The sequence below is a fragment of the Rissa tridactyla genome, chromosome 1 (genome assembly GCF_028500815.1).
Source record: "Rissa tridactyla isolate bRisTri1 chromosome 1, bRisTri1.patW.cur.20221130, whole genome shotgun sequence".
NCBI lineage: Eukaryota > Metazoa > Chordata > Aves > Charadriiformes > Laridae > Rissa > Rissa tridactyla.
This window is the reverse complement of record NC_071466.1, coordinates 165,197,758-165,222,068: the sequence shown is the minus strand read 5'-3', so window position 1 is coordinate 165,222,068 and position 24,311 is coordinate 165,197,758. Positions and strand designations below refer to the sequence as shown.

The following is a 24,311-nucleotide window of genomic DNA, read 5'->3' as shown; positions in this document are numbered from 1 at the left end:
ACAGTGCTAAAATATATACACATTTGTGAATAATGAGCATGCTAACCAGGGAACCTCCCTAAATGTTTCAAACACGAGCTTATATGCATATGGATAGCCAGGAGCGGTGAATGAAGCACTAATAACCAATCAGCTGTATTTTAGCCTCATAAATATTGGGCGGTTTGACACGTGAGGTGTGCTGCCTGTCGTTAAATGCCCGGCACCCGATTCTGCAGGATTGAAACAAAAACAAGTATCTTGACTCAAGTGTGTTGGGTGACTCCTTCCCACTGAGTGAAGAACCCCCATTTCGGGATGACAGGAGAAGCTCTCTGGATCACTTTGCTGGCTTCAAGCCTGTGGGACTCATCATGGGATGCCAGGGAAGAGCATTTTGGGTTCGCACAAGGCTTATTACGGGATGTTTAGGTGAAGGACGAAAGGTGGGGAAAGGGAGAGATGGGGGTGGTTTGGGGAGGGAGCAGCGTGCGAAAGAGAAGGGGATACAAGGGGCTTGTTGCTCGTCAGTGCGTTTCTCTGGCCGTGCCCTGCCCCTGACGGGCGCAGCGCGTCGTCTTCACCTTAAACTCCGTTATTTAACTCTTTTCCTGGGTGAGGGGACTCTCTCCTCGGTGTGTGCAGAGGTTTAAGCCCCAGCAGCTGGAATTCGACCACAACTCATAGGGGTCTGTGTGTCCGGGGTACCAGCACCCGCACAGACCGAATGAGGGGCCGAAATCCCCCGTCCCCGCTGTCACTACGGAGACCGGCGCCCGCCGCGGAGGCGGAACCCTGAGGGGCGGCGCCGGTCGCCGCCCGGCCCCTGTTTTCCGCCGCGCTCGGTCTCCGCGCCGTCGCCTTCCGCCCTTCCGCGGTTGCCCCGGCAACGGCGCCTTCGGCGGAGGCAGGAGCGCGGGTCCGGCGGCAGGATGGTGGGTGAGAGGTGGCGGGGCGGGGGTCGCGGGGCTTCCCTCAGACCTAGCGTGGGGGTCGCGGGGCTTCCCTCACCCCCAGAACGGGGGAAGCCTCGCCGAGGGCTCCCCCCCCGCCCTTACCGCCCCGGCTCTGACCCGGCCCCGCTCTGCTCTCTCTGCTCAGATGCTTTCCCGGGCCAAGCCGGCCGTGGGGGGTACCCCGCCGCCGGGAGACAGGCGGAGGAAGAAAGGGAAGAAGGTACCGCAGCTGGAAGAGCTCCTGGCCCTGAGGGACTTTACCGGCGCCATCGCTTTGCTGGAGGTAACGGCGGAGGCGGAGACCCCGGCCCGAGGAGGGCACCGCGGCCCACTGGCCCTCCCGCTCCCCTGGGGAGAGCGGTACCGCCGGTGCCCAACGGCTGCGGGGCGGGGGGAGCCCTTCCCCGGCCTTGTGTCCCTTTCGCCTCCTCCCGCACCCCTTTGCTGCCGCTTTTTCCCCTCACTTGGTGGAACGAGGTTTGGCGTGTGAGGGCTGCCGGCTGCTGCCCTCAGAAATGTGAGCGCAGCTCCACCCCAGTAGCACCCACAGCTGCCAAACCATCCATGGTCTAAAAGGCCTGGTATCACTTTATTTATCTATGGGGGTTTATCAACTGGTGGAATTCTTATGTTCTTTCCTCTCTATAAAGTTTAAGCGGCAAGTGGGTGAGCAGGAGGAGGATGCGGACCTTTGGATTGGATACTCTGCCTTTCATTTGGGTGACTACAAGAGAGCACTGGAGGTAAGGTGGGGAAATCCTGCTCCCCGAGGCTGGAAATTGGGATGTTGTGATAAAGCGATGGCAACGGGAGGAAGATGTTCTGAAATAGGCCGCAGTTCTGCCAGACAGTTAAGGTACAAATGTACAGTAGTAAAGCAGATGCAGTGGAAAGCACTTTGGACTGGAAAATAAAGTTATTTGCCTATGAAAATAAACCTTTTTTAATGTTATCTACTGTCTGATTTAATACCTGAGAGATTAGGTTTTGTATGTGCTGTTTGATTCACCACTAGGTGATGCTGTTGATTCAGGCTTTTAAAAACTACTGCCTAGTCCTCTTTTTCCCGTTTTTCCGTCCAAGTAAGGACAACAAAAGGTTTGTATACATCGTTTGTGGTTGGTTTGTTTGTGTGTGTGTTTTAAGTGAGAGATCACAGGGCCTGTCTTTTCAGATTTAAGACTGATTTTTGGCACAGTGATGAGTCCTGATAACTTCGTAATTTTGTGGTGGCATGTGGGAAATGGGTCTGTGCATCTCAGCCTAGATTCTTTTTGGGACAGAACACCGTAGTTGTGATTCCCAAGCCTGTAATAATCACGGGAAAGAGTGCTGACTGTGGAGGCTGAATTGCCTTTCAGTTATCAGCTTCAAGGTTGAAGTGTAGTGCTGTATCTTCTCTGCTCTGTCACAGAAGCATTGTTGCTGTATTCTCAACGACAAATTCCTTAATTATCTATACCATCTAGATCTTTGAGCACTCTTTGGGGAGTGCCAAGAGCACTGTAATTATAATACTATGGGTAGATGATTTTGCAGAATTCTCCAGAGTGACACTGCACACAAAATAAATGCCTGCAAGTGACAACACATAGTCACTATATTCCCAGTTCATGGTTTGTATTCCATATATCTGATAAGGGTCTTCAGAAATTATGCTGCTCGATAATACTTTTATTTATAATGATACTTTCATAGTGAGCCAGGCATGCTGGTTGCATGGCAACTTTTGGAAAGGCTCGGGAATTGGGGTGAGGTAGCCATCATTCACTACTATGAGAAGCAGGGAAAAAATGAAAACCACACAGACCTCCAGCTGCAAGAATATCTTCAGAGAGAATGACAGCAAAATACCTGGCACATTCACATGAGAGAATTCACTTTCTTTTATCATAGGCACACCAACAGTCAGGTAGTCTCTAGGTAGAACACTAACCTCAGCTTCAAAAGGGTCACGCTTTCACCTTCTTAGTAGGTGCCTTTCTCAAAGGATATGCCACTGACACTGGTTTGGTAGGATCATTCTTACCGCTGTACATGAGTTTAAAAGTGGTACTGCACCAGATTCAACTCTTCCCTGGGGACTGGCTGGCTTCCTTCACTGACAAAATGATTTTACTAACACTGAGTGGCTGGTGTCTTCCTAGCATCGTATTGCAACGAGAACTCCCCTGGTGGATGGCAGCATCTAATTATTTTTCTGGAGTCTTCCACATCTGCTTCCACATCCAGGGGAAAACCCACCTGTCTTTCTGCCATGACTTGCTCATAGCACTAATCTTAAACCTTTCCTGAAAAGTTTCCCAGTGTCACCCAAGGACCAGAATCAGAGTATCAGTCTGATGATTCTGTTTCTGAGTTGCCTGATCTTAAAAATTCAAGCAGCCAGGGTCTAGGAAGGGGACAGTTATAAGACATATTTGAGGTATTTAAGAGAGGAATTGGGAAGGGCAGGCGCGCTGCTAGGTTGGGTTTGAGAACAGGTTTCACATTTGCACTCTGCGCCCTCTGACTGGGCTTAGGCACACAGGATGCTGGCATAGTACAGCCGCCAGACATGGTAATGCCATTTTGGCTCATCAGCTGCACGTATGAGAGCAAAGTGTGATCACTGGGCCAGAGCCTTCAAAGCATTGTTTCTGTCAAAATCTCACAAACTACAGTCAGCGATTCCGACAGTCTCCTATCTGCTGCCTGCCTCCTAGCAGAGACTCAGGAGCCGTTCCACCTCTTTACTGTACGGGACTTCCTGTCTACCCTGACTATGCTCAGGATAATTTCAGTCAAATGTAAATGGTGAAATGAATAGGCCTGTATACTAGGGTAATGATTCATTCATGAGCAGTATCTGATCTTGCTTGAGTACTTCTACTGGAAGTGTGAGACTATAGGTACGTTCAAGTTCCTGACAGCTGAAGGTAGAAAGTAAAAGATGGATTTTTGGCTTGGGGAGGTTCCCTAGGCTTCTCTGTCATGACTGTAGCCAATTTATGATTAGTATTTCTACATCTCCTTTGAGCGTTTGTGGGGCAGCCCCATAGGTTGGTCTTATTGGGTTTCAGGATCTGTGTTTATGGGCTTAGAGAATCCAGAAAAGTAATAATGGCAGTGAACACAATCCCACTGCCCTCAGCATTGTCAGTAGGTGACCATAGTTGCAGGCAATCAACCTGACAGCCTGCTTTTGAGGAAAAGCGTATGTGTATTGTGATGGGGGTGAGAGGTGGAATAGGGTGAAATAACAAGAAGTTGTGCTCCTGGTTGGCAAAGACATGCCACAGGTTGACTGTTGGGAAAGCTTTTGGAGTCTTTAGTTTGGTTGGTTTTGTTGGTGTTTTGGGGAGGAGGGGGGGGGAAACTCTTGTGAAGTTGTCTTTGAGAGACTGATGTTGAATGCCTCTTGGTGAGGAAAGGGACAACAGTGCATAGCCTGGGCTCATGGCCCAGAACTACAGGGTAAGGAGCACTAATAGTCCTCACTTTTATTTACTGTGTTTCCATAGATTCACATTAGTACTGCTAGAGCACTCTTTATTTATTGCTTGCTTTGAATGGCCAAGCCAGAACATGACTTGTGTTTATGCACTTTGTCTTTCTAATTAATCTGCCTGAAGCCATAGCTGAGAGAGACCTTTGGGTGCATTGAATCTGAACGGATTTTGAAAGATTCCAGATGGTCCCAATAAACAGGAGTGGCCTGTCTCTCACAGCACTGTGACAGGTCTACATCAAGGTTGAACTGGCCTCAGTAGGAAAGGTTGGCCTCTATGTAAATGTTTTCTTTTTTCCTTTTTTTTTTTTTTTTTTTTTTTTTTAAATTTTTATGCCCTTCTTGAAGGACAGCTAGTCGCTGAAGTACTAGCAAGACTGAGCTGGCTTTTAAGGGCATACCTTACCAATATCTTCTCTGTTTTGGGAGCTCAGTTTACTTTCACTTGGCAACGGGAAAAAAAAAATTCCTCATGCTTGCAAACTATGAACTTTATTGTTGTCAGCATGTTTCTGTTCTTGGGATTCACTGTCCTTTGCACATGGCTCATTTTTCTAGTTCTATATATACACATCTGTGCCTTTCTTCCAGAGGTAAGAAGTCTTCCACCCATGGAGGCACAATCTGGTAAACTCTCCCTAGGCAGAGGGGAAAATTCCAGTTCATATGTTTGAAGGAAAAGCTGGTAAGGGGTTGTGTTGCTGGGGGGGACGAGAGGCTTATGGTGATTGGGAGTATGTAGATGGCATTCTTTCAGCAAGTCTTGTGAGAACTTTGCGTACCCCTGCCTGCTTTGCCTTATGCTGCCTGTTGGACGTGGCTAGATGGACAGCAGGAGCACCAGCAGGAGGCACTTTCACTGGGATGGTCCTTCCTAGTAATTTAATGGAAACCTGGCAGAGGGAGAAGAAAAAAAAAGGAATCGAGAGGTTTCCCTGCCTAAAAACTAGTACCGTTGTTATGCAGAGCAAAGATGTTTATCTTCAGGAACATCACTGTTTGGTAGCTGCAAAGTTTTCCTTTATTAAAAAATAGATTGAAAGATTGATCTGTTAAGTTTTTACCGTTTCACAAATAACAAGAAATGAAGGCAATATTAAGGGATACATAATGAATGTGGATGTGTAAGAAATATCAGAACATGGTATCTAGTAGTTTTCTGTAGCTGTTGGCTGTAAATCTTAAAATGGGAAATGGTGAAGTTAGGCACAGTTTAGTAATGTTTACCATAATTATATCTTTATATATTAGGAAGTCTTCAATTTGCCCAATACTTACTTGTAGGCCTCCAAACAAATTTGGTCTCGCACCCCTATAAGTAAAAAATTTTTGAGCGCACCCCCCCAATATACACACATACATATATACTGATAAATTATATATGTGTACTACTGCACTAATATATTATACAATTATAAAACATACACAAAAATATAAATTTTTAAAAGGATGAGATAAAGAGGAAATAAACACTATTTTTAAAATGTTTATTTTAGTTATTAATGGTACCAAAATAATTTTTCTTCTTGCACCCGATGGTATTGCCTTGCACAACCACTGGGGTGCGCACACCCCACTTTGGAGACCATTGTCTAATCTAAGACACTACCCACAGGTTTATAAAAGCATGTTTAACACTCTCTCCAGTAAATATTCACAAAGAGATTTCCCTGGTGTTTATGGCTCCCAGGCTTTGACTGGAGGAGACGTTATGAAAGCATCAGAAAAGGGGTTATGTTGGTGCCTTTATAACTTTAATATATTAATCTTTTATAAACATAAATAATCATATTTTTCTATAATGTATAAATATGTGATAATAATTTTTATATATTTATAACTTCAATATGCACTAAATTCATGTTTCTACAGTGAAGATTTATATTGCTGCTTGTCCCCGTTGTCTGTTCTATTGCTGTAAACAAAAAAGAGCTAGAGACCCACCTTAGGTTAAAATGTAATAGTTTAGTTGTAAGAACGCCAGTGAACTCGTGAATAAGTCCTGTGATCTCAATAATTTAATGATATGTTGTAAAATGGTGGAAGAAATAATGATATTTAATACAAGTCTGTGCTATTATGCATTTTTAAAAAATCAGTCCTCCCTTCTGTTACAGGAATATGAGGCCTTAACCAAACAACCAGCTTGCAATCCAGATGTTTGGGTGAACCTTGCCTGTACATACTTCTTTCTGGGAATGTATACACAAGCTGAACAAGCAGCCTTGAAAGGTGAGATATATGTCTCTGATGGAAAGGACTTGAACACTTAAAGTGATTTCCAGAGAAAGTATTCAATGTTTTGGTTTTTTTTTTTTTTATAGGAATAAAGGATAGTTTTGAGCAAAGTTGTTTGGGGTTTTTGGTTGATTTATTTTTTTTCCCCATTTAACAGAATAGTTATGATGCCATTTGCTTCCTAAAAATACCTTGGGCAGGTGGAGCAGCTGGAACGGAAAGAAGCATCTGGAAAATAATTTCTCTTATTAATTTCTAAATACAAAACCCAGCATATGCTGACCAGCAACAAAAAATTACTTTTCTTTTGACTGATTCCATGTCTCTGAGCCAGTGCAGGTGAAGTTAATTAGGCTAGTGAAGTTATCAAAAAATAAGCATCTGAGAGAGTTCAGCATTCTCCCTGATGTGGACAAGAACTCTGTTTACATAGTTTGAGTGACTTAGTATGTGGTCTTGTTGCCTTATAAGTAAGATATTAGGTATGCAATTCTTCAAGGCGTGGGGTTCACTGCAGTCAGTGTTACAGTTCTACTTTAATCTGAACATGCATGAGATCATTTAAAGAAGAGGAATGGAAATTGGATTCCAAGGCAATTTTTACAGCCTAAAAATATTTCTGCAGCTTAATTTTGTTACCCATCACTTTCTATTTATCTTAGTGATTTATATTGTTTCCCATAACCATAGTAGCCCAGGGCTTTCTAAGCAGAATTAATAGTAGTGAAGTTCTCAGTCAAGCTGTGACTCTTGCCTTTTTAGGATAAAACTCTTATAAAATTATGGGTTTTCTCTTTTCTTTCTTTATTTAGTCTTCTAGTCTTGGACTGAAAATAGGGTAGGGAGGAAATAATTGTGTACTTTCTGCTACTGTGGAGGAGTGCTTTCAAAAAGGACAGTATTGTAGTATTTTTTAGAAATAATTAGATTCCAGTATCCCTTTAAAATCCTCTGAAAGATCATGCTGGGCTCCAATCCCACAACTGGAAGTGTTTTGTTTCCAACTGTAAAAAATTTCATGCAGGGCTTTGTGATCCATATTTTTCAAGAGGTGTGTAAATTTCTAATGTTCACAGATAATTTAATCTTTAACGTACCACAGATTTGAGCATTGGAGATTACAATCTTGGATTTGAACTGGAATCTAAAAATAATTGGGCAATAGAGCTTGCAGTGTCACTGTGACCTAAGCCATTGGGGAAGCAAGTGGCTGCATCCTGTACCAGGTGGAGTCATTGTCATCAGCTTCAAATCATGTGAATTACAGTAATGCATTCTAGAGATGACAGATTACCGTGAGCTGGAAGTGAGTTTTTCGTGCCCCTTGAGATTAGTTTGTAGTAGCACAGTGAGTGGCAGGGTAGGGGGTGCGGTTAGTGGCACTTGGGTGCTGGATGCAAGGGCAGGAATATTAAGAAAGGAGTGCAAGACGTAGGGAGTGTGGCTGACGGAGGGAACAGAGAACAGCTGAGTTCTCACACTAGTAATATCAGTCTTGGATTTTATGTAATTGTTTAAGAAGGGCAGCGTGCCAGTTTTTATCGCGAGGTGCTAAACCTTTCTTTTGAGTACTGTAATACAGATGATTTCTGGCTACTTGGGCTCATCCCAACTGAAGATTTGTAACACTTGTCCTTTCTCCATTGAAGGCTTCCAAGTGTTGTATATTCCTCTTTCCACTCCCATCACTTCAGTCTTTCTTACATTGAGGATGGATCATTTTATTTTTCCTTTGAGAGATCCTCTTTTAGGTTTTTTAACATTTTAGGATTGCATCAGTTATGGCTGTTTGCAATATATTACTTCCAGGTGAAGCCATGATATCTCATGATCTCTTCCGTGGTTTTGCAAAGATCCTGAAGAAGCAAAATATTTCATTTGATATAGACACAACAGGTGAAGTCTCTGGAAGAACACCATTTATCCAGTACTGCCCTGATTACTGCTGAAAAAATGATAGCGTTAGTGTTGGGCTGCTTACCATTGCTGTTCTGGGATTATTTTGCCTGAATTCTCGCATACTGCTTCCTCTTAATTGCTGCAGTTATGCTAAGCTCCTGAAAGTAGCATAGTGCTAAAACAAATGAGGGAGAAATAATTTATTTTCAGCTATAATTCTAAATTTCCACAGTGATGGAATCCCTGTGTGAAAGGGAACATAAATGTCAGCTGGCTTTCTGGAATAGATTTTCCACACAAACATGTAAATGTCTAGAAATCAGATAGAAGTTCCTTCTTGCCATGTACTATTGCTGTTGCCTAAGAAAGTTATTGTTAACTGTCTGAGTAAAAATATGCAGGATACTTAAAAATTAGGAAATTAGCATTAAAAGCCATGAGGTAATTATTGCATTTCATACAAGATATATAGTCCACTATCTCATGTGGAGCAAGGTTTTATGTTTATTTATAATAGATGTGAAGTGTTCTCTTAGCTTGTCGTTACTTCATTAAAACTTCATGGTACATACTGTCAGCAAAGAATAAATCTGTATATCAAAAGCTGAATAAACCAGAATTACTGCAAATGTAACCTAAGAAGTAGAGCAAAAAGGTAAATAAAGAAAAATCCTTCTTTGAAGGTTTTTCATTATAGTCGTACTTTATCTCCTTTAGGCTTTTTTCCAAATTCCTTTCAGATATTTCTGGCTTCTTTTTCCCCGCTGTCCCCTTACATTACAGTTACTAATGTTCCTGGATCTAAGGTGAAAGTAGAGTTAAAGTCAGGTACTGTTGTTTCATAGTCATCCCATAGTAAAGCTGCCAAGTGATGCTTTGTTTACTCCTTTTGCATCTGTGCTCTCATACGTTGGCTGAACATGTATTTTTCCATGCTCTGTGCTAGCCCATCTAGTCTTGACAGAATGAGGCTGAAAGTCTTCATCTTGGTTTAATAAATAATAATAACAAATTACTATTTTTTTAATTATAAAACCAAATAATCTTACGTTGCATTCCCAGTTCCCGTGCCTTGCAAAGCCTGGCACATTTGCACGGCCATCCTGGCAATTGATTCTAGTGTTCAGAAGCCTGCATAGCGCTCTCAGAAGCTGTTGGCTAGTACTGCATTAAGAAAAACACAAGAACTAACAGTGTTCTTTTAAACCACAAAATGTGCGTGTAACTGGGGCTGCAGTTAAATCTGTTATGAAAACCAGTCTTTTTAGGATAAATGCAATTTTACAATTAGATTTAAGATTCATGCACAGACAAGGCTGTGTTCCTGAACCAGTCATTAAAATATTTCGTTTGGGTTTTTTTCCTTTTTCCTCCCTTCTAATTTTTGATGGGCACAGCTTTGTAATTACTTTACTTCTTCACAACTCTGCATGTGTCAGATCTGAATGTGGTTTAACTGAACAGAGTTACTTCTCGTTTCACAGCCTATACTGAAAGGAGCAATATTATACAAAAGCAGAACAGAGATGGGTTAGGAAGAACAATAACGTTTTCCAAACCAGTTTTGCTTATGCATGTACCAACGTTTGCCAGGTGTCAAATACTTGTCACTAGTGAAAATGAGCAGTTACAAGCAGGCATGGAAAAGTTGCTGGGTTTTCTTTTTCTTTAGACTGCGTGTTCACCTACATTTCAAAATTACCTGCTTTCTGCTTGTACTGTATGTCTTGAGAACAGTTGTTAATTTTCATTGCATTTTAGCTGTGGTTTTGAACCAGCAGGGTTTCATATATGGAACTTTCAAAGTATGCAAGTGAAAATATCAATTTGTACATATTTAAACTTTAAAAACTACTAACCTTATTTTCTTGATTTGCTTTTTAAAGTATAGTGGAAGCTACAGAACAGGAATAATTGATAGTTTTTTGCTTCAATGATCTTTAACTTACATGCCTGAAATGAAATGTGTATATATTGCAAGTAACAGAACATAGTTGAACTGGCTTTTAAGTATTTTGGGAATGGGAAAATTTCAGTGAATGTCCCCTGTAAATTTCATTTGAGAAAATTCTGAACAGTTGAGCTATTCAAATGTGTGCGTGAACCTTGCTGTTGGACCACGTTTTATCCGAATGCTTTTCCCATACCCTTGCACTTTCCCTCCACCAGTGAGACTGGTGTTCTGAGGCACAGAGGGCTTCATGCAGCTGCTGTACTCAGGTGAGAAGGGCATTGTTTCTCAAGGACAGGAGAATAAGGTTTCCTCTGGTCATGTTTTCTGTGCTGTCAGTCTGGAGCCTTCTCAGCACCGTTCCATTCCTCTCAGCTCCTGATGTGTATGTTTAAGATGTGTTCTACATCTGTTAATGTGTGAAGTGCTGCTATAGCGTGTGCGTTATGTCTGCTAGGGGGGATTTGTTAATGATGGATGTATGACCAGCATTGCTTTGCGCTCTTATGAGAAGGCGCAAATGCCAGATTGTCCATGACTGTATTTCGTCATCTTACTGCCTGTGGCAGCAATATAAAACCCACCAAGGGTCTGAGCTGCCACTTCTAGTGAGCTTAACTTTTTGTTTAATAACTAGTGAAGATAACTGTCTTTACTCTTATTGTAGCTGTTTATTATATTTTAACAAAAACTTCAGTAGGTGCCTGTTTAGTGTCAGCAGATAAAAATATACAGAACGCTTTTAAGATCAAAGTCAACTCTGACTTCAGTGCCTGAAACATCGGCACAAATCATGACAAAAATCCTAGCATAGGATATCGGCATGTTTCCGTGCTGGAAAGAGATATATCCTATCCAGCTACCTCAGTGATGTCTTCAGCACAAAGCCAATAGTAGACTTGGAGCTGGGTCCAGTTTGTTTCCATGCAGCTTTGTCATCGTGTTTGTTATGATCCCTAGATTTCTTAGTACCGATTTAAAAAAAAAAAAAAAATAAAATCGTACAGTCATTGTCTTGAAAAGTAGGACAGGAAAAGAAGGTTGTGCTTCCTTGTGGCATTAGTAGATCAGTGACAATGAAATTCGGCAGCAGCAGAGAGTAATAAAAGAATAAGCCTAACGTCCCTTAAAAATCATTATCTCTGGTGAGGCAGTTGTATCACTTCCTGCTGCAGTGACTGACAACAGCTTTATCCAATATTCATAACCAAATTCTTTCTGGAAAATAATCTGACCTTGTTCATATGTTTCCTTGTCTTCCTCAAAAAATGCATTTGTCTCTGGGAGAGAAGAAACTGCTGGTATTGAATGTTTCCATGGTTCTGCTTACTATATGGACAGGACTATGTTTTTGGGTTTTGCCCCTCTCCTTCTCTGTCTGGAGAAGTGTCTTACTTTAAAGAATATCAAATGCATAGTATCATATAATATTTTATGAAGCAGGACATTTTCTCTCCCTCCATTTATCTATCCATGCACACCATCAGAACTCATGTTTCATCCTTTGCCTGTTTTTAGGTGTCAAATAACGTGGACTAACCCTCCAGCTTTTGCCAAGAAGTAAATAATAATTTTGATGTCAGATCAGATGCCAGGTTTGCAAGGGCAGCACTGTAGTCATTGGTTGACCAGTGAAACAAGAATTCCTCGGTTTAGATTCTTGAGGGAGTATTGCTTGCAAGTCACAATTTTCACAGTGAAATTAATGCTAAAACCCACTCAAAAAAAAAAAGGAAACAAAACCTACTCAAAAAAGGAACATTCGTGTCTTTTCCCGTAGTACTGTGATTATGCAATATGTTATTTTCAGTGTAAATCCCACAATCTGTCCTGCTTGTATTTTTGGAGTCTTTGATGACCAAGTGTTTTGAATTGTAAAGGGCGGTTGTGGTCGGTTTAAGTTTCGCACAAAAGCACATGTGGGGTCCATGTGCAGCCCTTCTAAACTTTGATATTAAAACCTATCAATTAATGCTGGGGCACATGTGGAGTTACCGCAGTATCGTTCCTGGCAACATTTTGAAGAACATGCATTTAAATTAAGGTACTCTAATGTTCTAACTCAATGGATGGAATAACTTCTAGAATGTAGTACTGTGTCAGTTATACTACTACTGCTGCTTATGCAATATTGATTGTATATCAGAAAACCTTTCTGTTCTTTAATAATTAGGCTAATGAAAATTCCCACATATATCCTAGACTGAAGACCATTTAGGTTCTTAACAACATGATGCAGTAATACCTTGTAAGATGTTGTGGTTTTTTGAGAATGCTCTCGTACCGCCTTTGCCTTTTGGGACTTCTCTGTTCTAGCAGTTCTTTACAGATACAATGCACTGTCCTTTTTTTCTAAGAACATGGTTAAATAACACAGCTTGGGAAGGAGGAAAGAGGATAAATAATTGCTGTACCTATCAGAAGTACGTGGACGGCCTCACACTGCCAACCTGATGACAGTGGCTTCGATTTTGGGATTGTCCGCTGTGTTAAAAAGTTTTCTTACTACGTGGAGAAAGAGTAAGAAGCCTGGAAATCCATCCCTAAATTGCTTTAAAAAAAACCCCAAACCTAACTTATTACTAGAAAATACCATCTTGGAGGCAGGGAGGGAAGAGGTTTTGGTGGTTTGAGCCCTCCTTCATGGTTCAAGATGTCAGAAGAATTATAGCCTTGTGTTACAGGCCACTGCTTTGCTAACTCTGCGCTTTTGTGGCCTCATAAACAGTAAGTAATTCTGCTTTTTGTAAAGATTCCATGTACATCCTTTCTGTGGAACATAGGTTGCCAGCTGTTTGGTCTGAGCAAGAATGAAAGTGCTCATTAACTGAGTAGGCTAAAGAAAATACAGGAAACAAGGGAAGGCTTTTTGGAAGATTGCTTGCAAAAGAAATTAATAGCTCTGTTGGACGAGAACCTTTGTCACTCTCAGTGAAGCACAAGGCTCTCTCTAGTGACTTAAAGCTCTTTAATTAACAATTTGTGTCATATGGAATTCCTGATCTTCCTAGAGCAAGAAATTTCATGAATCTTAGTGGCTCTAAGAAGGAGATGTCTTCTTTAAATCTCTCATCATATCTTAGATTGTGATATCGTATCTGTTTTGACTGCAGGTTTCTTGCATGTGCCTTTTGTTCCAAAGGACAGAAGAAATATTAGAACTAAGTATAATATAATATGCATACGTAACAAAATGGTGGCAACAATGGGTTTTGCAATACACTGGAAGTTGACAAGATTCCTGGAATTATGAATTGCAGCTTCAAATGTGAAACATTGTAGAAAGAGCCTTGATTATGAGTTTATCTGTTGATGCTTTTTATTTTGCAAAAGCTGCTGTGCTGTGTGTCACAAAAAAACCCAGAGAACTATCCAGAGGCCCCACAGGGAAATGACAGTGCAATTCATAAAAATTTTAAGGCTTGTGGGAGACAGAGGCCAATGAAAAGTTATTTTCAACAGGGATTTCAAAAGAAATGGTCAGGGAATGAAGATAGGAAGCAGGAAGGCCTTTAAATCACTCTAAAATTGGTAGAGCCTGCCTCAGGGCACGACCTGCAAAGGCTGTGTCAATGAAGAACTGTACTTGGGTTAGTTAATGAAAGAATATGGGTGCATGCATGTCTATTGAGAAAGAGAGTTCAAAATAAAAAGAGACACCCTGAGTTGTTCTTTACAGCAATACTTACTGAATTTTCCTTTCAGCACCTAAGAGTCGTCTCCAGAACCGTTTACTGTTTCACCTGGCACATAAGGTATGATGCCTTGTCTTCACTCATGCTTTGTTTGTTTTCTTTTCAATTTGGTAATGTGCAATTTATGCTGGCAACCTGGCAGAATAATTAAAATGTCTCTGGTGGCAGGAGAACAAACGTTTTCCATAACCGTCCTACTGTATTAAAATGTGGAGGAGAAATTAAGTGTGAAAACATGATCTCAGAATAGATGCCCTCAGTATGTATCTAAGGAAAGTCTTACCAACACACTTCACATAAGTCATACAACAGGAACCCAGTGGTATTTTTGATCACAAGGAACCTGGAAGTTGAATAGAATCAGAAATGTATAAGCCACTATTTTTCTTTGATATGTAGCAAGTTTTCCTAACTTGCAGCTGTCTTATACTTAGCAATTTGACCAAAATGGGTCTATATGCTATTACCAATCCTCCGAAGTCATTCCGTATCCACGAAGTAATATTGTTTATAGCATGAAATTTACTTTAATTTCAACAATAATCAAATGCTTATTTCACTTGCTACACGTAGCTATCTTCCCTTAAATTTGGTTTTGTACCATCCTGTGTTATAATTAACGAGTATTTTACTACTGAAGAGACTGAGTTTGGGGTGAAAGAAAGTATAAATCCTGAATGTTGGCTTTGATGTCAGATTTTCTTTACTTAAATCTCTGTTAAAAGAGAAATCTCAAAACATTTTTGTAGCAGCACTGGCGCTTACGTATGTCCATGGTAAACAGAAGTTTAACAATTCCTAGTTCATCTAGTTATCCTTTGAAAATAAAGGGTTTTACAAAACTGTGAAGCCCATTGATTGCCTTTAGTTCTGCTAAGCAACTTCTCTTGCCTTTGTACTGGAGTATCATTTTGTGACTGTCTCAAAGAGGGAGGAAAAAGATTTGAAGAAACTGAGCAGGTAGATGAAAAACAAATACATAAGACAGAATTTGTCTGTAAGAGAAATTAATAATCACTGTTGAGTCAGCAGAACCAGCAAAGGGAAGGACTGGAATAAGTGAGTGATCCGAGTAGAATGATTAGGTGAATAGCCTCAACTTTACTACTGTAATACAAATGTAACAGGTATGTTTAACTGTGTTCCTTGTTTTTATCCTTGCGTGTGTGTTATGTGCTGTACAGCAATGCTTTAAAAGTAAACCATTTAGTTAAAGAAACTGGAATTTTAAGGAGCTGATGAAAGAGAATTTGTTAGTACTGTGAAGAAGTCTTGTGAAAATCGGTGCTTGTGTGTTGGCAAGTCTTGCATTTTTCTGCTATCCATGAGAAATAAGATCTAGATCTACAAACAGCAAAATTTCTGCTGGCTCGAATAATAACAGTCAAATCTTGTGTTGCAAAATTCTGTTTGTGAAATAATTAATTCAGCTCTTTCCTCTCTGACCCATCAAGGCATGTGACATGTAATTATGTCTAAATCACACCTTAAAGGAAAATGTACTTAGTTTTAGCCTCACATTTATCTAGTTTCAACTGGTCTGCCTCTTTAATGTTTGGCTTTCTCCACTGGTCAGTTAACTTTAAAGAAACAGAGTTTTTCCAGATGTTTAATATGAATCACCTGCTGTTTGCCAGCAAGGACAAAACTAATCCAGCTAATTAAAATGTTTTTTCTCGCTGAAATTTTCTGAGAATGTGTCGCACTCTTTTTAGTTCAGTGATGAGAAGAAACTGATGAGCTCTCACCAGAATCTGCAAGACATTACAGAAGATCAGCTTAGCTTGGCATCTATCCACTACATGCGGTCCCACTACCAAGAAGCTATTGATATCTACAAACGCATTCTTCTTGATAATCGGTGGGCATCTTTACTCTAAACCTTACTGCAGTGTCTCTGATACTGTCGGTATTTGAATTCAATTTAGTTACTTGGTTTCTGAAAGTAGGAATTTTCCCCAATTACTATGTCCCTTTCCCACCGCGAAATGTGCACAAGTTGCAGCCCCTTCAATTTTGTTGATGGCAAAGCATTATTGAAAAATGCATGTGTAAAAAGAAGTCTGCTCTCTGTTGCTGTCTTTTAGTGATATTTTCATGTAATTCATTCTGACATCTTTCTTTATTTTGTTACTTACTTCTGAAATTACCTACAGTTGCGTATGTACCTGCTTTGTCTTTTTCTTTTTTTCCCCTCTGATGGCCAGTCTGGTGACCCTTGCTTGTGACTACTGACATTTTCACCACTTAGCCTTTCTAAGAAGGGTTCAGTTCTTAGGTTTTATGTAGAGTTCCTTTCATTCCTTTAAGTCTGAAATTCTTCCCATTTCTATTTATCCTGCAGTGACACTTGTTGATGTTTTTTCCTATCATGTTCTGCAAGTTCTTAAGTCCTTGAATTCTTAAGTGGCTTGAAGTATTGTTTAATAAAATAGAAACTGCCATCCCAGAATACATACCTATCTTTTGGCAGTGTCTCCTCTTGAATGCTTCAGAGAAGTCCATCATAACGTATATAAGTATGTCATGTAATGCCTGGGGAAGAGATTTTAACTTCCAAGTCCTGTACAAGCAATCCTTCAAAGCTAAAGGAGTAACCTTTGTAACAATTATCTTTTAACTTACTGTTTCCACAAATGCCTGTCTTATTTCTGTGTCTAGTTTTTCTGGCTTGATAGCTTGTAATGGCGAGGATTTTCTTGAAATAATTGTACTTGGTATAAGGTAATAAGATCCATTAAAATATTTTCAACGTTTTATGTACATATTAAATGTCTTTGTAAGTATTGCGTAGAAACTCCTATTCTGCCAGGCCAATTATGGTGCTCGTGTTCTGTGTATTTCCTATGTGTGAAGTTGCCACCATTTTCCAGATTTGCAAACCAAAAGTTTTGCAGGTAATTCTTTAAAGCTGCAGTAGCTGCCGTTGAAAAAATTAACATGAACCTGGATCTGGAGCTGTGTAATCTTAGCTAACAAACTAGAGCTCTAAAAGCTCTAAGCATTTCTCAGAAACCCCAGTTTTGATGTGCTTGTAAAAGATGTATAGACACGTGAGAGCTTTTTTTCCCACTGATTTTAATGTTCTGTGGTATGACTATCTGGTGGGATTTAAGTGTTCTCTTTAATCCTCTTTCCTGCAGGGAATACCTGGCTCTGAATGTATATGTGGCCCTATGCTATTACAAACTGGATTACTATGACGTATCACAGGAAGTGCTAGCTGTTTATCTTCAGCAAGTTCCCGACAGCACCATTGCTCTTAACCTTAAGGCTTGTAACCATTTCCGACTTTACAATGGGAAGGCAGCTGAGGTATCTATCGGACAGCCCTTCAGTTCACCTTTATTTTAGTTCAAGATTCCGTACAGGTTTTTTTTCCTTGTTATCTGTCTTAATCAGTAATGTTGATAATGTCCTTTATCTTGTCATTGTGTCCTTCTCTTAGGAATGTCACCTATTGCAGTTTCCCTGGTATTAAACCATCTGTCCACATGTCTGCACACTGGTTTTACAGTTTTCCCAGTCCGCTTTTGACCTTGTGTCTATATGTATTATCCAGTTGCTAAAATCATCACATAGAAGTGGGAGGGCAAAAATCTTCCAGTTACCCAGCACTGCTAGAGGTGTCTTTCTGTCAGCTTTGGGGCTCATATGAAACTACGTTTATGCTTGTGTGCTTTTTTTGTTTTTATCTTAAAATTCTGAAATGTATGTAATTCCAGGCAGAGCTCAAGAACTTGACGGACAGTGCCTCATCGTCCTTTGAGTTTGGCAAGGAGCTCATTAAGCACAATCTGGTGAGTAATGTAGTTGTCGAATTTAATGTGAACTGCACTCGTTTGTAGAGCTTTTCTTGATTATTCATAAAATGGAATATTTTGGGAATTGCAGACCCAAATGAATCTCTGCTGCTATATAAGTCACATTCCATAAATCCTACCTGTATAATCAATGTGCCATCGAGAGTATTTTTTTTTCCTGGAATTTTTCCCAGTTTGAGACTGTGTCAAAATAATAATAATGCTGCTTTTACTCCCGAAGGCATATTAAAATCATTTATGTCTGTAAGAATACCTTTGCAAGATATTTTGTGCAGCCCAGTCAATAAGGACACTGTAGAAACGAGTCAGAATGCCCGACCTTGAATTCTTATTTAGTATGAAAACAATGTGAGTGGAATTAAGATAAGTTGGGAAAATGGTCTTTGTCCAAAAAGTACTAAACAAGGAGTTCATAGGGGAAAAGATTCTGATAAAAGCCAAAATATTTGTGTGTTCTGCAGTAAAAGAGCCTCTAATTACCTGTTAATTTTCCTTGCCGTGGTGATATTATTTTGTTAAAAAACTCGTAACAGTAGATTGCGCTTATTCAACGATGTTTGCTTTGTCATTTTTCAAGAGTGGTCACAACAAGCTAACACTTTTTTCCCGCAAGAGTTAAAACTGCTTTGAAATTGGACTTTTATAAGTTAACATTCTCTATTTTGTTGGTCTTTGTTGCCAGTCATTTATTGAATAAGTATGATGGATTTTGTTGGAGGAACTGTCATGTGAGACTGAAGTATAAAGAATCAACTACTCCTGATCATTTTAGGATCTTGTGGCATTCCAAATAAATGTAGAGTTGTAAGCCTAATTTTTTTCATATGAATACGTCGTAAGCAAATTGTAACTCTGTATGCGTTCCCCTCACTCTTGTCTCAGACCACGTTATTCTTTAAAATCTTTGATATATAATGTAGTGCTGGTTTGAACTGCTAAAAGCTGAAATAAGTTAATTTTTACTGATGAATTAAATACTTTATATTCTTCAGAATAAAGATTGTCACACGTTGTAATTCTATAGTTATATTAAAGTAGGGATTATGCTAATGCAAGTACCACTGACCTTTTCTTACTGTTAATATAGGAATTTAAGGATTAATTTCCTTGAATTAAGAGATCATAGACAAGATTTTAATACACCGTTATCAATACGCTTCTTTTCTCTGCAGGTAGTGTTCCGAGGTGGAGAAGGGGCTTTACAGGTCCTGCCTCCTCTGGTTGATGTTATTCCTGAGGCAAGACTGAATCTTGTGATTTACTATCTCCGGCAAGGTAAATGCACCTTCCTCCATCTCTTTCATAGCTTCAGGGATGACATTCATTCATCTGATCTCAACTGACTATTCCATTAGATGCTTTTTTTTCCTTTGCAGAAAAATGTAATTTATTTCATTTTCTGTTCTCTGGAAAATCGTGATGTAAGACTTCCCATGGCTTGCAGAGAAGGGCTTTAATCGTGTGCAGTCAAATAAATCTACTTCAGCAGAGTATTGGAAGTTCCTTGGGTTGCAGGAAATAGCTTTGGGGGAGGTGGTGTTTATATGTTTATAGTGAGAGGACCTCTCCTCTGCCTGAATGTGTGAGAATGGTGGGCGTATGTCCTATGAAGGCAAGGATGACTATTTCTGTAAATGCAGCACAGAATACGAGCCAAAGTGACTTTGAAAAAGGCTACAGTTTGTGAACAAAACATTTAATTCCAAATGTACTTTATAACTCTTAAAGAATGCAGGTAGGTAACCAGAATCAGTTGGAAAGGATTTTGTGCTTGTTTCTCTCCTTCGTTGGCCAACTCCTTTGAATTTTGTCTGAGTTTAGTTTCAGAGCCATTCCTATTCTCCCATTTTGTTCCTTTATTCAGCAGTGAATTGACTGGCTGAGTGATGAGTAGGTGTTAACTGCAGTCATCTAATACAAGGTGACACGATGATTGCTTTTCCACATACCGCTTTCTTAAAGCCGTTTATTTTGTCACGTTGAAAAAATACATTTAGATGACCAGAGCATCTGAAAGCAGAAAAATGTCTTGTCTTAATTTTTAAATAAATAAAGTCCATGCCTGTGTTCTGGTTTTTTTTTTTTTTGGTTTGTTTTCCAAAAATATTGGAAAATTACTAAGAAAAAAGGAGATATATCTTGCTGGCTGAAGTAAGTCACACCAACTTTATATTCTTTGCATCCCAATAAATTCATCAGAGAATCTGGGCGTATGTAACCATAGTACGTTGAAAAAGCCCTGTGAGGTTTTTATAGTGTGATTGACTTGGGGTTTCAGATACTTGTTCTGAGTAACATCTTTATGATTTGTAATCAACAAGGTTGGTGAGATTTAATCTTTGTAGTTGGAATAAATTCTCTTTAGTACTCAGTTGTATCCAGGACTGCTTCTTTTGTCTGCATGTGCAATTGAAATGCTGCCTCATTGTTTCAGTTCAACTGAGACTCTGACAAATTTTACAATATCCCACTACTGATGACTGTTGGCAGTTATAAAAATTCTTATTGCGGCTAATACTGTGCAATAAAATGTAATTAATCTGACTTTGCTAATCTGCAAACATCACAGTCTTCACAAAATATGGCAATTCTATCCCTATTTTGTTTTATTTGATACTAGAGAATGACAATAAGCTTATTTAAATTTCATATGAGGTTATTTAAATTTCACCGTGGTTGTAAATTAGGTATACATTCTCAAGTAAATTCAAATGGTCACAATTGTATATGATTAAAAGTACATTATTACCTGACTTATATTGTATGAATATATAGAGTTCCAGGTAAATAACAGAATCAGATTATTAGTGAGAAGGGACCTCTGGAGATCTCTAGCACATTTATTCAAGGCAGATCCAATTAGAGGTTGGTTAGAGCCTTGTCCACACAAGCATCTAATCAGAACTTCCTCTGTTCCACCTTGTGTCCACTGCCTTTCATTTCATTATGGAATCTGTCTCCATCTTCTCTGTACCCTCCCATTAGTTAGTTGTAGACAGTGATAAGATCTCCCTTGAGCCCTCTCCTCTGAAAGCTAAGCAATTGCAGTTCTTTCAATCTCTCCTCAGCCCCCTACCTGCCCTGGGAGCCCTCAGTGCCCTCACTCCAGTATTTCAATGTCTTTCTTGATCGAGGGATCCCAAAATCAGACACAGTACTCCAGGTGGAAACTCACAAGTGCCAAATAGAGAAGAATCCCTTCCCTTGCCTTGATTTTTGCTAATATGAACCACTGCAGTTGGCCTCCACTGCTGCAAGGGTGCACTGTCTGTCAGGACCCCCAGGCTGCCTTTTAGCCAGTCATCCCCCCACCTGTCTTGTTGCTTAGGATTGTTTCAAACCAAGCAAGATGCAGGATTTGCATTTTGCTTCCATTAAACATCATGAGATTTCTTTCAGACTTTTTTTTTTCAGCCTGTTGAGCTGCTTCTCAATAGTTAGGAACTTGCTTCCCAATTTTTTATCATCTGCAAATTTGCTGAGAGTGCTCTCTATCCTGTCATCTGTGTCATTAATATAAGACAGTCTACAGTATTGATCCCTCAGGGATTTGGTTAGTAATGAATCACCAGTTGGATTTTGTACAACTGATCACCGTCCTTTGGTAGTCTGGCCAGTCTTCTGTCCCCTTATCTTATTTAAGCCAGTCCTATCTCTCAAGTTTGTCTATGACAAAGGTATAAGAGACCATGTCAAAGACCTTGCTAAAGCCAAGGTATACAGCATCTACTACTATCCCTTTATCCATACAACCAGTCATACCAGTACACTCTGGCATTGGTAAATCTGTGCCTGCTGTTCCCAGCCACCTTTCTATCCAGTATTACTGTTGCCAATATCACTATAGATAATACTAGTATTATTACCAATTACCTTGCCCAATAATATTGTTAATAATAATATATGTTTCAAATTAAGTCTACTTACACAGGGGCAAAGTACATCTTTTGGGATCACTTAAAGATCAGTCTTGTTTACTCATTTGCTGTCAATGTTGCAGTAATTTTCATTAGTTAGGTTCTGTTCTTCACTCTGGTATACAAATGACTTGCATACTGACAAAGGAGGCCAAGGGGAATTAGGATTAAAACCTCTTTCCTGGTTAAGATAAATTTCCATTTTCAAGTCTTGCTAGTGTAGTAGTATCAGTTAAGAATGTGAGAAATAATTACTTCTAATGACTACAGCTGTCACCAAAACTTACAAGGTCTCTGATAAAAATAGTCTTGTGTTTAGACATGCTCTGAACTGGAGTGACTGAAACACAAACATGCATCCCAATTTTTTCAACTCTTTAAGGTAGTGATTTTTAGCAGGATTTGGGGCCAGGTATCCAGTCATAATCTGCTCTAGTAAGATTTGCTAGAGGCTTCTGTTGAAGCCTGAAGAGCATTGTTCTGTGTTGATGAAAATAAAGGCTGCTGTCATTATTTTCGTGTTAGTTGTTAGTGAGCTGAGTTAGCAGAAAATAACAACCCTATTTCTATTAAAAAAAAAAAAGAAAAAAAAAAGTGATGACTTTTGGCTAGTCTAGTACCTTATGCTGGCTTACTAAGTGACTTCTTGAGGGAATGGGTAGGAAAGCAGAGGGGTTGGATGGGAACCTGGCAGCTCCAATGTATATTGCCTTAAGTCACCCTGGAGTACTGTCCCCACAGTGTATGGATGGTATGTACTAGCAAAAAAAGTTTTGTTTGATAAGGCTTGTTCTTACAGGCAGCTGGTATAATGCTGTTCTGACAAAATTTTGCCATTAAATAGGGCATCGTCACTAGGTTAGGTTACTAGGCAGACCATAGTGCCAACGTCATTTTAGACTTAGGTAAAGTTTAGGATCTTTTCAGCTTACTTATTTCTTGGGTGGGAAGGAAGTTGTTTATTGAATTCAAACTTTACACTTAAAGTTTAATACTAGTAATGCTTTTTGCTTGTTAGAATTAGGATCAGGTAAGAGCTGCTAGACAGATTTTGAAATATTGATAAGGAAAAGATGAAGTTTCCTTTCAGAATCATGTTACCCTATCCTCTTTGAGGGGTAAATAAATATGAGAAAAGACAGGAAGATGATGGATTTATTATCTTGACCTTGTACTGTTGAGAAGGCAGCCACTGGATTATGAACAAGGGGACCAAGTCATCTCTACTAGGAAAATTGTAGTAATAAAGAAGCTATTACTCACTCCATGTTTGTTATTTGAGTTCTGGAAAACCATCACCATTGTGATATAAACTCACAATGATTTACGGTTACCTTTCTCCTCCTGTCTAAATGCTTTATTTCTTAGTCTGTGACTATTGAGGAATGTTGTAGAGGATGAGTGATTTGTTCTAATACAGGGTGCTATGGATTGTCATGCATTCTAACGTCTGGTATTTCAGATGATGTGCAGGAGGCTTATAACCTGATTAAGGACCTGGAACCTACAGCTCCACAGGTAATTGGAAACTGATGTAATGGTACATAAAGACAGGGGTTATAAGTTGGTATGAGATCTGCCACGTATAAAACGAGTATCCTGAGGACAGCTTCCCCTGTTCTCACTTTTAAAACTCTTGTTTTCCATCTTTTTATCAACAACAGACTTAACGCGCATGCATAAAGTATTATATACGAGCATATATAAGTACTTAGTGTGTTTATTGCTGTACCACCTGGGGTCAGTAAGAATACAGCTCTGTTGCGTGCAAACTTGATTGTAGTGAGCTGACCGTTAGAGCATAGATAAAAGTCCTCTTCCAACTACAGCTACTTGTCACTTCTGCCCTGGTGATGGTTACCATCGCACAGATCTACTAGCTCAGATGCTTGTGTGGTTTGTCCCGAAGCCATTTCAATAAAAATGAGCTAGATTAGATTAAACAGTTTAAATAATAGGTCTTCTCTAATTCCATCTCACTTTGGCTGCAATGAGTGAAAACCGCAGTGTTCCTTGGCTGCTACTGTAATTTTCTTTTGTGGCTGTTCCAACATCTTTAGTCTCTGATTTATTCCTCTTTGCAGTTTATTTTCTAAAGGTCACATAGCTGAGCATGAAAGGGACCTTTCATGCGGCTGTGTGAGGATTAGATGGAGAGAGGGAAAAGGAAAACCCCAAGAACACAGATCTGGTGATTCTGTGCTGAGGAGTGTCTTCTGCAGTTGCTTTTCACTTTTTGCATTTTTCAGTATAGCAAGACTTACTTGAACAGTTTTCTGCAGCTATTGTTCCTTTAGCCTCTGTTTCCCCCATAGACATGCCTAATATAAAGAACAAGATATCATTCTTGATCACATTTTGA

At 39.8% G+C, this 24,311-nt stretch overlaps 1 protein-coding gene across 6 annotated transcripts in view; it reads left to right on the top strand.

Moving 5' to 3' along the window:
• Nucleotides 1–835: 835 nt before the first annotated feature.
• The window catches only part of IFT56 (intraflagellar transport 56), a 46,884-nt gene continuing 23,408 nt past the window's right edge, over nucleotides 836–24,311 (top strand). For 5 of the 6 annotated variants that reach the window (XR_008463342.1, XR_008463343.1, XM_054181962.1 and 2 more), the window contains exons 1-10: nucleotides 836–914; nucleotides 1,081–1,218; nucleotides 1,586–1,678; nucleotides 6,543–6,657; nucleotides 14,219–14,268; nucleotides 15,924–16,069; nucleotides 17,352–17,523; nucleotides 17,934–18,008; nucleotides 19,205–19,307; nucleotides 23,412–23,467. Coding sequence is in view for 4 of the 6 variants with exons in the window: in XM_054181962.1 (XP_054037937.1) it covers nucleotides 912–914; nucleotides 1,081–1,218; nucleotides 1,586–1,678; nucleotides 6,543–6,657; nucleotides 14,219–14,268; nucleotides 15,924–16,069; nucleotides 17,352–17,523; nucleotides 17,934–18,008; nucleotides 19,205–19,307; nucleotides 23,412–23,467 (951 nt within the window). In the remaining 2 variants the exon portion in view is untranslated. Of the gene's footprint in view, nucleotides 915–1,080; nucleotides 1,219–1,585; nucleotides 1,679–6,542; nucleotides 6,658–14,218; nucleotides 14,269–15,923; nucleotides 16,070–17,351; nucleotides 17,524–17,933; nucleotides 18,009–19,204; nucleotides 19,308–19,408; nucleotides 20,158–23,411; nucleotides 23,468–24,311 lie in introns of those variants that run through there. The other variant, XM_054181991.1, reaches the window with a different exon arrangement.